The sequence below is a fragment of the Sebastes umbrosus genome, chromosome 5 (genome assembly GCF_015220745.1).
Source record: "Sebastes umbrosus isolate fSebUmb1 chromosome 5, fSebUmb1.pri, whole genome shotgun sequence".
NCBI classification, from domain to species: Eukaryota; Metazoa; Chordata; class Actinopteri; order Perciformes; family Sebastidae; genus Sebastes; species Sebastes umbrosus.
Window position 1 is genome coordinate 2,517,790 of NC_051273.1, and position 14,931 is coordinate 2,532,720.

General features: G+C 44.9%; 1 protein-coding gene across 11 annotated transcripts in view; it reads left to right on the forward strand.

Annotated features, from left to right (window-relative positions):
• LOC119488331 (ephrin type-B receptor 3-like) overlaps window positions 1-14,145 on the forward strand; it is a 64,206-nt gene extending 50,061 nt beyond the window's left edge. For 5 of the 11 annotated variants that reach the window (XM_037769893.1, XM_037769897.1, XM_037769895.1 and 2 more), the window contains exons 11-16: window positions 1,255-1,502; window positions 2,047-2,262; window positions 3,487-3,672; window positions 4,096-4,295; window positions 7,566-7,721; window positions 9,843-14,145. In XM_037769893.1, the coding sequence (XP_037625821.1) occupies window positions 1,255-1,502; window positions 2,047-2,262; window positions 3,487-3,672; window positions 4,096-4,295; window positions 7,566-7,721; window positions 9,843-9,951 (1,115 nt within the window). In that variant the 3' untranslated portion in view covers window positions 9,952-14,145. The remainder of the gene's footprint in view (window positions 1-1,254; window positions 1,503-2,046; window positions 2,263-3,486; window positions 3,673-4,095; window positions 4,296-7,565; window positions 7,722-9,842) is intronic. The other 6 variants (XM_037769896.1, XM_037769899.1, XM_037769901.1 and 3 more) reach the window with 3 other exon arrangements.
• The last annotated feature ends 786 nt before the right edge of the window (window positions 14,146-14,931 follow it).

The window sequence follows — 14,931 nt, forward strand, 5'->3', positions numbered from 1 at the left end:
TTGGGTTGTACAAAGCAATTCCTATTACCAAGGAGCATGGCTAATATTTATCTCCTGCATCCCACTGAAATATTGATCCCCTATGGATGGGGTTGTAAAATATTAAAATGTTTCTTGTCCAGGATTGGCCGTCTCTGACCCTGCCCACTTGTTAGTGTCTTGAGAACCTCTTTATTAAAGAGTGCTTCTGCTGGATCACTATGTTTAACCCCTGTTCCTGGTATTATGTGGTTGTGTCCCCTCCTTTAGAAAACCCCCTCCTCCAACGTGATGATGTTGTAGATAGTAAAATATATGATGTATTTGATATAATTGGATAGTAATATATCTGCTCAAAAGCTGCAGGGCTGTGCCAATTGAGTTTTCTTAGCATTGTATCTGAGCCAAAATGGAGGACGTTGTGATGGCAGAGATGGGAGTCCCCTACTACTGCTTCTGCTACTACCATTACTACTGCTGCTGCTACTACTACGACAGCTCTTCTACTTCTGAGGCTACTACTTGAAACCCGTCGCTTCCCAGCATTCGCCTTTTAAAGTGACGAACCCTCAACCCCTGTCTTCCCTGTCCCCCCTCCTCTCCTCTCCCCCTTCCTCAATCAATCCATCCCATCATCCCTCTCTCCCCTGACTTCCCCCCACATCGCTCTCATCGCCTAATTCCTCTTGCACCCTTGCACACGCTTGGTGTAGACTCTAAACGTAAAGCGTCCGCGACCCCGAGAACCCCCAAGCTTCTATCTCCACCTATGTCTTCTTCCTGTGCCCGCTTCTCCAGCCACTCTGAAGCATAGCACCCCCCTCCCCCACCCTGATCCTTACCCCACCTCTCCTTCTTTCTCCGTCCCCCCTCAGCTCCTCACAACCCTGCTTTACCCTTTCTTTTACGTTTGAACGTGCGTTTCTTTCAACTCTATATCATCTCACATTTTGTCATCATGCCTCACACTCACCATGCCGTTTCTTTTAATCCGTAGTTTAACAGCACAAAGTCATTGTATGCTCCCCCATCGCCACCATCCCCTGACACTGGCCTAGAGTCCTGGCTTCTCTTGCAGTTCCCCCTGTCCCACCCCTCCTGCTACCCTTCCCTGGCTCCTTGGTTCTAACCAGTTAACTGTCCCCTCTCCCCTCTTTTCCCCCACTCTCCTCCACTCTTCCGTCATGCCTCTCTCCCCTCCCTCTTTCTCTCTCTCTCTCTCCTTCTACTCCTCTTTTGCCAATTTCTCCGACTGGCTTACGTGGGCTCTTGCAGGAGAGTTTGGCGAGGTGTGCCGCGGTCGCCTCAAGCTGCCTGGGCGCCGGGAGATCATCGTAGCCATCAAGACTCTCAAGGTGGGCTACACTGACCGCCAGAGGCGAGACTTCCTGTCTGAGGCTTCCATCATGGGCCAGTTCGACCACCCCAACATTATCCGACTGGAAGGTGTGGTCACCAAGAGTCGGCCGGTGATGATCGTGACCGAGTTCATGGAGAACGGAGCGCTGGACTCATTCTTAAGGGTGAGAAAACACAACCGGCACCACAAACACATTACGCAGCTCTAATAATAGCGACTCCCTATAAAACATGAATCTGTGATTTTATCAATAATGCAACACTATCCAGCAAATAAGCCCAACCAAATCTGCTTGATCTCGCTTTTAATTATTCACTTTCTTCGGAGCCATAAAAGGTCTTCTTAAGCTCTGCCGCAGAGCCCACAATGGTTATCTGACAAATGCCGCATTCAGGCGACAGGTGACATTTACAAAGAGCTCAGTCTCCAATGAATCACTGCCTCAAAGTCACATCATACATTGTCTGCCAGAGAAATGGGGAAGGGGGGGATGGAAAAGAGAAAGACGTTACAGTGTGAAGTGATAGGAGATGAAAGATGCAGGTACGAGGACATATGCAATGAAAGTACTGTAAGAGACATTGAAAAAAAAGAAAGACCGGGAGGGCAAATAAAGGTAAAAGGGAGTCTAGCATATATTCCTTTGAACATGCAACCTTGATCTACAATCCAATCTATCATTGCCATTCTCTCTCTTCCCATGCCAGCTCAATGACGGGCAGTTCACAGTGATCCAGCTGGTTGGCATGCTGCGTGGTATCGCAGCAGGCATGAAGTACCTGTCAGACATGAACTACGTGCACAGAGACCTGGCCGCCCGTAACATCCTGGTCAACAGTAATCTGGTGTGTAAGGTGTCTGACTTCGGTCTATCTCGTTTCCTCGAGGACGACCCTACGGACCCCACCTACACCAGCTCCCTGGTGAGTCACAGTGTATTACTGTGTGTATGTGTTTGTGTATTCATGTTTGGAATCAATGTTTAAAGGTGCTACATGTAACGTTTTAACATCAATACATCACCAATTGTGTTAATTTTAGCCATTTTTTACAAATGAATCAACAGCATTGCCAAGTATATTCCAAAATGCATCTGTGTCAAGTCTGTTCCTACATGACACGACCATTATGGGTAGAAAGACAGTAGGTTTGTTTTCACTGTGGAGGGCAGGGGAAGATAGGAAAAATAAGAATATTGAAACAATGGATTTGAAAAAAAAAAGTAATGCGGCTGAATGAATGTTTATCGCTGAATTTGTGAGATTTTGGAGTCACAAAAGTAGGCCTACCTCCAAAGGGCAGAATGATGGATACTTTGATGGCTATATAGTTGTTTTGCCTGGACATGCTACTACATGTTTCCACTGAAGCTGACATTTTGCAAGATCCTTATCGTCACTTTAGGTTTAGGCAACGAAACCATTGAGTTAGGTTTAGGAAAGAACTACATAGTAAAGCTTTAACCACGCACTAAAGGGTCCCTTGCGCAGTGGTACACACGCCGACGGCCGTGACAAAGCGTCAGTATTTGACACCCTGGGAATGAAAACAGGCTGCCTATTCTCGCATGACACAACATGTAAAATTGTCAAAGCAGGTTAAGGCACATAGGATGGGGTCCTTTGAGATTGAGTATAATTGTCATAGATGAGCCTGAGCTCTGGTGTAAAGATAGGCAACCTCCTTTGGCGGACAGAAGTTTAGTTTGTGTGCTTCTAAGGGGCTCTCTTCTTCCAGTGCAACTCAGCTAAAGCCTTCTCAATATGTTACAATGTCTTGGTGACAGGAAGCAATGGTGTTAATTGGGACGTGCGTTCTTGACTTTGAGAGACTTTGAGAGACAGTGCTCTAACCTCAGCAACAGTTCAGTTAGTCTGGTAGTTATATGAAAGGATTCTATCTGTGATGGTGATGCATTGATGTTAAAAAATACAGTTTGTAGCACATTAAATATTCTTCTAGCTTCACGTCTTTGTGCGTATCATTTTCTGTAACCGTGTTACTAACCTCGTATGTACGTGGCGTTTGGGGATTCTGCAGCATGCACCCATGTGTTGTGCATCGACATTTCCCTTAGACTGTGTTTTTCTCACCCTCTCTCTCCCTCTTGTATGTGTGTGATCTGTGTTTGTGATCCATCCCTCCAGTATTTCATGCTCACCTACTCATTCGCATATCCACAGGGGGGCAAGATCCCCATTCGCTGGACGGCTCCCGAGGCGATTGCCTACAGGAAGTTCACCTCGGCCAGCGATGTGTGGAGCTACGGCATCGTCATGTGGGAAGTGATGTCGTACGGCGAGCGGCCGTACTGGGACATGAGCAATCAAGATGTAAGCTGATATGAGGATTTTCTTTTTTTCAAATTAATGTGACATATACCGTATATTAATAATTAGTAAGAAAAGGCATTCTGTTTAAATATTCAACTTTAAAATAGCATTTTGCATTAGAATATAGAAATGTAGATATTTAAACCACTTCCATCACTGTCCAAAAGCCGTTCTCTCTCTGCATACCCACCCACAACTACCACTCAAAGCTGATCTTCCTCTGGCCCTTATTTCTATTCATCCCCTAAAGCATTTTTCCTGTTTATCTCCGACTCTCCCATCATTTCCCTCATTCATCCTCTTCTGTCCTCCCTCACTTGCTGTTTCCATTGACCCATCTCTCTCCTTGTGTTCCCGTCCTCCCTCCACAACCGCACTCGGTGATTAGAAGTGATTGTGATTTCTCTGTCATCCTTTCCTCAGGTGATAAATGCCGTGGAGCAGGACTATCGACTGCCCCCACCCATGGACTGCCCCACAGCGCTGCACCAGCTCATGTTAGACTGCTGGGTGAAAGAGAGGAACCTGCGACCCAAATTCACCCAGATTGTGGCCACGCTAGATAAGCTTATCCGCAACGCCGCTAGCCTCAAGGTGGTCACCAACAGCGCACAGTCCTCTGGGTGAGTTGTAATATTCTGATATAAAAAGCACGTCGGTCACATTAAGTTCAGCATCTTGTGTATGCTCGGCGGAGCTGGTGATAATAGAAATCGACTTTAACTGTGATGCTGTTTCTCTTTGGAGTTTGAGTTTTTATTAAGTGGATTAGGGATCTTCATAAAGGGCAATAATGTCACATTATGGTCATTGCATAATGATATTAGTGCTGATTGCTTTCTAAAAATCTTCTATGGTTTTCTGAGGTCATATGTTGAGGAGATCTGCTGGACTCTTGTGATAGATTACAGTAACAGGTCATTAGATTATTGAATGAAGTCACCAGCCGTGAGAGTACTGGCTGAGCCATTTCATTTCTACCTGAGCTATAGCAACCGCGATAATGATTTCCACTATGCAAATATTCCTTATCCAAGTTGATACAGTGTACGTGAGTAACTGTGACTCAGCTGTAACAATATCTTAACTCCTATAAAGTGCAGATTTCTTCCCATACAACTCTTTAGTTCTCACAAATGCAGCCCGGGCCATTATGCAAAAATCTAAATTACCATCAGCTCAATACGGCCCTTAAAGCGACTCCTCCGCCAACTGGGAGCTCAATCAATGATGTCACATCTACATTTAGCTGCACCACCTTCCTCCGCAACCTGTTTCTTGGAAAGAATTTGGAGGATGAGAAGGTGGCGGAGTTGGTGTGATAGGGAGGGGGGGGTGACCTACCTATCTGTCCCCGCATCAGGGTCTTTCTGTCCTGAGGGAGGGCCGCAGACAATCCTGGTTCGGGCTCATGGGGGAAGCCAGGGTCTCGGTTGGCCACCGGAGTGACGTTCTTAGAAGATTAAGCTTGTGGTTAATTAGCTCGATTAGGGCGATGCAAAAAAAAGAGAGCGGCAGCGCCTTTTAATTAGCCACTAACGAGATTTTAAACGGGCCAGCGGAGAGGTGGCCTCCTGCCGACGAACCTAACAAGGGAGGAGTGAGAGATGATGCCGCCGTCCTGGTCGCCGGTGAAGGGTGGCTGGAGGTTAGCTAGCACTGTCTGGAATGAAAGTCCGTTTGGTTGTGTGTGTACTTATCGCATTGTAAGTGGAAAGTGGAATGAGCAGCTGAGGTTTGGTGATGTTCGGCTTCTGGCTCCAGTGTCCTGAGTCATATCTGTGTTTATTTTTCGACTGTTGAGTCGCAGAAACTTCTTGACAATGCAGAATAGTCTAACCCTTTGGAAAAACATTGACAGTCCTAACCACTGACCTTGAATTTAGGCTAAACGACAATATTACCCAGCTTCCCTGCTGGGATTTTCTGCTTGTGGCTCACATGTGGCCAGCACCCTTTTGAAGCCAACTTTAGAGAAGGACGACTAACAATACTCCATTAAGAGAAGCCGGAGTCTGGCGTTAACGACGGCCCGAGGCCTTGGGGCTCCGAAGCACAGGCCTTATTAAAAATCACTCCATCTACACCACTCAATGGAGCCTCTGTATCACTGTTATTAACTCCCCCTCCATGCCTTTTTCTCTTTTCTTCTTCCTTTCTCTCTCCATTCCTCTTTTAATTGTTAATGAATCTAATGCCATCAAAAAGGATGACAGGGATCAACGGAGCAGAGAGGAGGGGAGACAGTGGCGCTCTTTCTCTTCGCCAGCTCCCTCATCTGTTTCTCCTCCGTCAGCTCCCCGTCTCCCCCTCCGCCTCCTCTCTTGTTCATCCGCTCCACTTCTCTCTGAGTTGTAACACAGTTTTATTAAAACTCCCAAGGTGGCCTCTCTATCTACAGCATTGATCAGCACAGGGGGGTTCTTTAAAAAGGCTCTTTTGGGCTGTCAACAGGTGTGCAGGAACATGCAAAACACACTCAAAACACATTTTCGGGAATACACACACACACACTTGCAGGTTTGTGAGTCACTCCTTCCATGTGTTGCCAGTGTCCGAAAGGTTCATGACTCAGCCCTGCCCTGCAACCACGCACACATGTGAACGGCATCTGTGTTTACATTCCAAAGATAATTCTCCATTGTCATGAAGCGTTTCCCCGAAATGTCTTTCCACTTCTGTGGGATTGTGTTACCTTTTTGTCTTGCCAACCTCGGATGACGTTCCAGAAAGAACATATACATTCAAACACACCCTGAGACAATGTACTGCAAAAGCATAAGGTTACTAGTTAAGCTCAGTTAAGCACCAAATCTGATTTAAGCATTTGATTGAGCAAAAACCGCATGGTATCCAATCTTCCCAGATCAGATTTAAACCACATTTGTATGTGGTTTGAAAGTGCAACTCAGTACAACCACTCAGATTGGATTTCAGTGACATCTCACTGAAACAAGAAGAACAGGGGCCAACAAACAGGAAGAGAGCTCTCCAGATATTTCCAGGGTTTCACATGGCAAACATAGCCCATTCCACATTCTTAAGCTGCCTTCACATGATATGAAATCTGCTCTTCGCTCACCCCGAGTTAAGGCACAGAGCCATGTAGAGGCAAAGTGCAGCGCAGGTATAATATGCTATAAAACAGTGCACAAGGAACGCCATTCACTGTTTCTAGGCAACAACAACAGTTGCAGCTGTTTTCTTATTGGTTGCACTTTGAAAGGTCAGCGGCAACCGAGGTCAAAGTTTAAATAATTTGAACTTTGAGCGCAGCGCACGGTGGAAATTTCGAGCGGTGCGCCACGCCAAGGGTAGCGCTTCCGCCAAGTGGGGTGACACCGCTCTCCCCGAAGGAAAACAATGGCACAGCCAGTGCAGAGCTGGTCATGTGTGGGCGCCTTTACATCACCGATGCTGCCGATAAATGCATTCTTGAATAAAAAACATACTCACTTGGTTACTATGACACCTGTTGTTGTAATCAAAGCAAACAATCATAGTTTCTTAACATGAATCTGATCTGGTTCCTTGTTGATTTCAATTTGTGTCGTCATCATTCAAGACCAGATTCGACATCTGCTCTATGAACACATCCCACCTTGCCTCACCAGCTGCAGCATCCTCCACCCACCACCACCACCCACGCCTCCAGCCAGTCTCTCCACAGTCATTAAAGTGACCCCCCTCACCTCACTCACCCCCCCTGCACACAACTCCCTATATGTGGAGGAGAGGAGAGGAGAGAGGAGGAGAGGTGGAGAGATGGAGAGGTGGCGCTCAGTGGGGGGCGTTCCTGGGTGAGGTTTGCCGGTAAAGGCATCAGAGTGACGACCTTAACCCTCTCTCTCTCTCTCTGTTTCTCTTTCTCCCTCCTCCCCTCCCCAATGTAGGGTATCCCAGCCCTTGCTTGACCGTTGTGTGCCAGACTATACCACTTTCACCACTGTGGGGGACTGGCTGGACGCCATCAAGATGAGCCGCTACCGTGACAACTTCGTCAACGCCGGATTTGCTTCCTTTGACCTGGTGGCCCAGATGACAGCAGAGTGAGTGGAGAGGGAGCGGATTCAGCTAATCAGGCCTAAAGTGATTGACCGGGCTTGAGTTTGAGAGTCAAATTAGAGTCGCACGGATTGACCTTGAGGGAATAAAAATAGTCCCATGGCTAAATTAAACATGATAAGACGTGGGAAAAGTGGCTCCGATTATGCTCCGACATGAAATGAATAACAGATGGGAAGGATAAAATAATAAAAGCACATTTTATTTTGGTACATTAAGCAGACATTTCAGAAATATATCTGCTGTGCTATGAAGATAAATCACGCTTTGAAGACGTACAGTATCATGCCTTTTACTGTTATGTGTTCCAGTATTTATGAACACATAATGTAATGTATAAAGGGGGGAAATAAAAGAATGGGGGAGATTTACTGGCAACACAACTTGCCAAGAGACATGAGCGAGAGATAGATTATTAAGTACAAGATGGGAAATCACAAGATCCTGCATGCTTTTCCTGTAATTTGGGATGTAATTGACCAATCAGGATAGGTTTGCTGTAGAACGGGGAGGATTATGTAATCAGGAGGGGACTAATAACAATCACCTGCTTCAGAAGCCAACAAATCAGGTACACAATGGACACAATTCACCAGCGTACTACAATTTTTCAGCGAGCAATCGTCCCACTTCCTCAACTACGATCTCCAGTTGACCTTGACGATTGGCCGCCTCCTGCTGTGTTTACAAACAGGAAATGATGTAATGGGAGTCCTGGAAATTGGAGGGCCAGAGACGATCAAATAAATGAATTAGGATTATAATGATAAATAAATTATCCTCATTAGCTGCATAATAGGCAATGGAGGTGGGGGTAATTTGTTTCAATTTGGCCAGGCTGACAGGTGTGGTGTACTGTGGCTCTCTGTTGCCCTTAATGGCCAGTAATTCCTCTAATGGCACCCATTTATTATCATTTCATCCTCCATCGCTGCCCTGATGGCGATGGCGAAATATGAAAAAAACAAAACACCATTTATTTGTGTGAAATTGCAGAGATGCACCCTTATTTAGCTCTGGAGAGGACGGGTGTGCAGAGTGTTTGTGTGCGTTTGTGTGAGTTCAGGTGCACACTTTTTGTTCTAAAATGGATGGGGCCACAAAGTCATTGAGACAAGCAGAGTGTATGGTGTCTGCGTGTAATATTAGATTATCCAGTATCTGTGTTTGTGTGTGAGTGAACGGAGAGGACGCAGACTATGGCAGAGCCCCAACAGTCAGCTAATCGCCGCCCCATGCAGACGCCGTCCGCTCTCTCCTCAGCTATCGACTGGGGAAATCAAACAAGCGAGCGGAAAAGAGAGGTTCTCGTGATATAATTGTACGGCGTTAAACCAACATGGCCATGATGATTAGATTACGCCGTCTGACTAATGACGGCCAAAGCAGGTGCGCTCTCCCAGGCCTTTTTAATGTCAACTGTACAGCACAGTATGTCAACATTTTCACATTTTCCCACTGCACGCTCAACCCGAGGTTAAGGCCCTCCACTTACTCTAAAGATCACACCGTAGCTGCCATGAGCCCTCGGCTAAAACACTCATTTACACTTTCCAGTCTCATTTGCTGTAGTTTTTCTTGGATTTTGAGGAATATTGTGCAACAGCGGCCGAGTTAAAGCTGATTTACTGACACACAGACCCATTCTATGTATGAATGATACTCCTAACTGAGTAATCAGTAAAGTATCTTACAAAATAAAGATCTTCTGCTTCCCTGTTTCTAAAGCTAAGTGGTGTGTGAAGTTTACCAGCTGCCGAACAGTAGCTAAGTTTGCTCTTTAATCATTAACTTTCACGTTATGGTGCTTTGACTCTCCTGCTCTTACCAACCTGCCGGGCAACACCAGTATGTTGCATTAAGACCAGCATTCACTGGATGAGTGTCCCCATTTTGTTGACATACCCTCTGGAAGCCGTTTTATGGGTGATTGCCAAGGTGCTGTCTCTGTTCCCACCTGGTAGAGTGTGTGTGTACTCGCGGGCGAAAAGTGAAATATGCACTTCAACTTGGAACATGTGATGTTTGTCTACTTTTGGACTACCTTTTTTTTACGACTGAGCCACCTGTTCTTATTTCCTTCTCCTTTCTTCTTTCTCCCGCAGGGACTTGCTGCGGATAGGGGTAACGTTGGCCGGCCATCAGAAGAAGATCCTCGGTAGCATTCAGGACATGAGACTACAGATGAACCAAACACTTCCTGTCCAGGTGTGAGCGACGGGACACACAGACCGATGCAGTCGAAGGACAGCCAGACAGGAAAAAGGGGGGAGGAACTGTGCCAGAGAGAGCCATTGGAAAACCCTAGCTGCCTGACCCATCTCTGCCAATTAGACGCTATGAAACTGGCTTGCAGTGCCTCTGACTATTTTATTTTCCTTTATTTCACTACCACTTCCATTTCCTGTTCCTGCTTTTTTTTGTTATTCGTCATTGTTGCTTTTTCCATCCAATCAGAATTAGTGTGTTTTTGAAAGAGGAAGACGAGTTAACCCTCCCCCCACCTTATATCCCATGCGTGCCTCACCAGCTCTGGTGTGGGTTGACGTTTGCATGCATGTGTGTTTTAGTGAGGTTGGCCTTAGCCCTGTAACTGAAATGTCACGCAAGAGCCCCTCCCCGTGACCTCTCAACCCAGCTTTGATGGACGTAATAAGTAGTAAAGAACGAACGCCCCCTGGTTTTGTATAAAAAAGTGAAAAAGGAGACAAAAAAACAGGAGGTGTTTCAGAACCCACAGGAGATAGAGAGAGGACAATCCTTCCCCTGATAGAAGTTGTTTTACTGTGCACGTGTGTGTCGTTCTCCATCTTCATATTGAAGGTGTGTTATCTAAAAGGGCACTTGCTGGAGAAGGGCGAGGTGGCGGAGGAGTATTTACGATGGGCTGAGGTCAAAGGTCAAGAGGATGACAGAGGTCAGAAAGGTCAAAGGAGGGCAGCCACATTTTTCTTGGACACTTGTTTTGGCTGAATCCTCAGAAAGGTCACCAGACGACCTCTTCACCCCCGACCTGCAGTGACTCAGGATAGCTCCACAGCTTGGGATCACCTGCTCATCAACTGTGTTTTTTACACATAAAACAAATGTTTTATTTTTGTTTGTCCACACACCTTTTTTTTGGGCTTTCTTACACATTTTTTTGGGAGAGTTTCAAAACGGCCGGTCGAACCCAAGTACCCCCTACTGGACGCTTTATGTGATTAAGGGGAGACAAGGACTGTGGCAACACTATAGAAAGACCACTTGGCCTTTTGTGTGTGTTTTTTGTATGTGTGCGTGCGCATGTGTGCGTGTATGTGTGATTAAGTGTGCTTGGACGTGCGGGTGTGTCGAGTTGCACACAAGTATACTGTACAATACAGCTTCCGCTATTTGCCACCGTGGAGAATTAACGCATGAACTGAACCGTGACAAGGAGCAAATATATCTGAAACAATTTACGCTATATTCTGTGGACAACTGTTAAACATTCTTTTTTACTGAATCCAAAAGAAATGAACTTAGGACATGCATATATATATATATGTATATACATATATATACATATATACATACACTACATGCACCATGCAGAAACTGAGAGAAATCATGATGGACACCTTACTTTCTACTTACTATTATCCGGATTTAGAAATAATCAAAATTATTGTTTTAATTTCTTGACATCCCGCCCAATGTATTTATTTGTACCTTGCCCTCCAACCCCACCCAACCCCACCCCACCCCCCCAACCAACACCCAGATGGACTGTATTTGGGACATTGGAACAATCAGAAGGAAGAGAAACTCCAAGAGGATTCGCCTAATGAATTGCTCATTATTAAACAAAAAGAAATTGCATATAAATTGGATATTGTATTTTTGTTGTTGTTCTAAACAGCCTGTACATGTTTTGTAACAAAAATACGATAAAATAACAAAAGAAAAAATGGTGTTTTGACAAAAATGGAAGTGTTGTTGTGAAATGTTTGATTCGGAGTGAAATTAACAGAAAGCAAAGTAAGGAGAGAGAGAGAGAGAGAGAGAGAGAGAGAGAGAGAGAGAGAGAGAGAATGGAGGTGGAAAGAAAGAGATGAACAACACCCGTGGTTAGACTGCAGTACATTTCGCCTTTTTGCGCTCCGTCCATTGTTGTGTGTGAGTGTCTGTGTTCAAGTTTGTGTGTTTCACCTGAACTGGATATTACGCTTCCCCAATCCATTCTCATTCTCAACATAAAGAGCATCTGTGAAGCACTGAGCTGTTACTAATTGTCTTCTAGGCACATTTTTCCAACTGAAAACCTCCTTCAAAACCACTCACATGCATCTCTGTGGCTTCACTAGGTTTTATTTTGACTTATTTACCATCACCTCCAACAATGGGATCCTCCCAAACCATTTTTATGTTGGACAGTTAAAGAGTCATCTCCTGCCTACCTGCCAATCATCTCAATCGCCCCAGAGGCGGAGCTCCATCACTAGACCTATGCTTTGCCTCCCTGCAACAGGATCCTCATCGGAGGATCCAGAGCTGTCAAAGAGAGAAACCTATTGGTCTTTGTCTGTCAGGTCGATTAATGCGGCAGCCAATCTGGCACTGCGACGATACGAGCATGAAGCGAGCGCAGACATACGGCGCGCTGACCTATCATTATCTCTCTTCATTTCCTGTCTGGCCTGCAATCATCCTGTCTCAGCTCGGGCTGCTGCGTGATTAGTACAGTGCAGGATCAACAGCCCTGGCACGCAGACAGCCAAAATCTGCAGACCCCCTCGTCCTAAATGATAGCAGCTGCATCACGGAGACCGTACTATTTGCACTTCTCACGGAGGGGTGTTTGAAGGTAGTGGATTATTAAAAGGGATGGGGCTGGCTGCACCACTTGGTGTGATCTTCCATGACAGTCTCCATATTGTTTGGGTTGGAGCTGATCAATGCAATATGTGAATATTATTAGTTAGGTGTGTAATGATAGCCATGCAGTGTGTCTTCCCATATTACTTTTGTCAGCCTCTCCTTTGAGTCCCTTCAAAAGCCATGGAGGATATTATGCAAATGTGTTTCCCGTTTGATATCGTTTCATCTTATACCACATACAGACGTTTTCACTACTAGTACACTCTGCAAAGGGCTTACTAACCTGTAACAGTGGTAGTACACAATCAAGTAGTAATTTAACTGTCGTGTACTCAAACTATACAGGAAATAAGTCTCGTATCCCAAAAACTGCGATGAAAAAGTGTTGAAAGAGCCTGTTAGATGAGCAAACAGTTTGTCTTGATCTCATTCTGCGGGATATTTTGTTTCTCCCCAAAGCAAAACAGCATTTTGATTGAAAAAGGACTGACATAGTCTACGTTTGGAGACAAGAGAAGAGCCGAATTAATGCAATCAGATGCTCACTTTTACCTAAAAGTCTCCCAAGAATATACAACATTTCTCCCTCCTGCATTCAGCTCAATCATTCAATCAGCTAAGCCCCACTGTTGCAAAGTCGCACCAAAAACAGACAGTTGATGAGCATAAAAATAGAGCAGGGGGGGCTAAACACAATCAGATGGCAGACGTGCCCACTCTTGAAAAATGGCAGCGCTTTGGCACTCGCATGAACTATTGATGAGGTGCACGTGGCGCGCCGGAGTCCGGGGGTGCGTTCACAAAAGTCAACCGTCCGTGAGTGATGAGCTCGACTGGCACTGTAGCGCATCTTAAAATGATTAAACCGCCGCCACATCAACTGCAAACCATTTATTCTTTAACTGGATTTTTCACACATTCATGGTTAATATTTAACATTCGCAGAGAGGAAACTTCTGACTGCACACGTTGCTGAAATTAAGATGGACTGTTATGGACTGTGTGTGTGTGTGTGTGTGTGTGTGAGAGTGTGTGAAATATAAGGATTGCCATTTTTATACAGAAACACTTTGATCAGCAGAGTTTAGGCTTTGTCAGATGTGGTTATTTCTTTGTGTGCCAACAGGATTCCCCAACATTCCTTCCACCTTTGGTTCCCTATTTTTACATCCTCCGCAGGTCGTCCAACACGCCCACCCTTCACTTATAACCAACTTTATTTCTTCAGTTGTCTGTTTTAAATAAATATATACAGTACTGTCTTTTTCCTCTGTCTTCTAACAATCTCCCTCCACATCTGTCTTTTGGTCACTTTTTAAAAACCCCCCTCTTCATATACAAGGAAGTGAGATGTTTCAGAGAGTACTGTACATGTATAGTGAACTGCGAGGAGGGGGACGGAGTAAAGCGCTGAGAAATGCAATTGTTAATTCCTCTTTGAAAAGCATTAAGATGTATTTAATGGTGCAGACATACACAACAAATTACTAAAAAAAAATGATGATGCATTCTTGTAGAAATATTTTTAAAAGACCCTTTTGCAATTAAATTATTTAAGAAATGTGACCCGATCTCCTGAGTCTTTATGTTGTGTTTTTGAATCCATAAATCAAAGTAAATTGTTCTTCCATGCCAACACATAACCACACACATGTTCTCCAGTCAAGACGAACACTGCTTATCATTTATGGCCGTCTCTCGCTCCTATAATCATTGCCAGAACTTCATGTCAGCAGTTATCACAATAACACTTCTTGTTGATAAAGTGGCACCAAAACCTCTGTTCAGATAACTATCTGCTTCAGATAAACATACCACACACACCAGATTTAACTCTGCATATCACTATGAACTGTGCTCGGTGTACCTGTGAGCAGGAGTTGTTCATTTTCCATCCAAAAAGCTCTCTGATTTGATGTTTATGTTCCAGACAGCTTTAGCCTGCATCGTTCCCCTCGCCTTGGAAAAGCCTGAGGACATTTAGAGTAACACTGTCTGTAAAAATATCTTGTCTTTCATCATTTATAGCTACAGGCACCTGATGAATGGATATTGATCGTTGGGAGAAGTTACCCAGAGTTCATCTATTTCTAATGCTCCTTTAGCTGCTGAGTTCCTTGCCATTAGTGAAGTTAAAAGACCACTATTCGTAAGTATTTTGTCAAATTTAGCTGAGTTAAATTGCACATCTGACCAAGAGGAATACCAAAATGTTAATTCCAAATCTGATACAAACCATCACAACGATCGATTTGCTCTCAGCCTCACAAGTTTGCAAGGCATGTTGTCACAATCAAATCACAAAAGTTTGCAACCCACAGAGCCATGCCAACGCCATGCAACGCTGAAGCT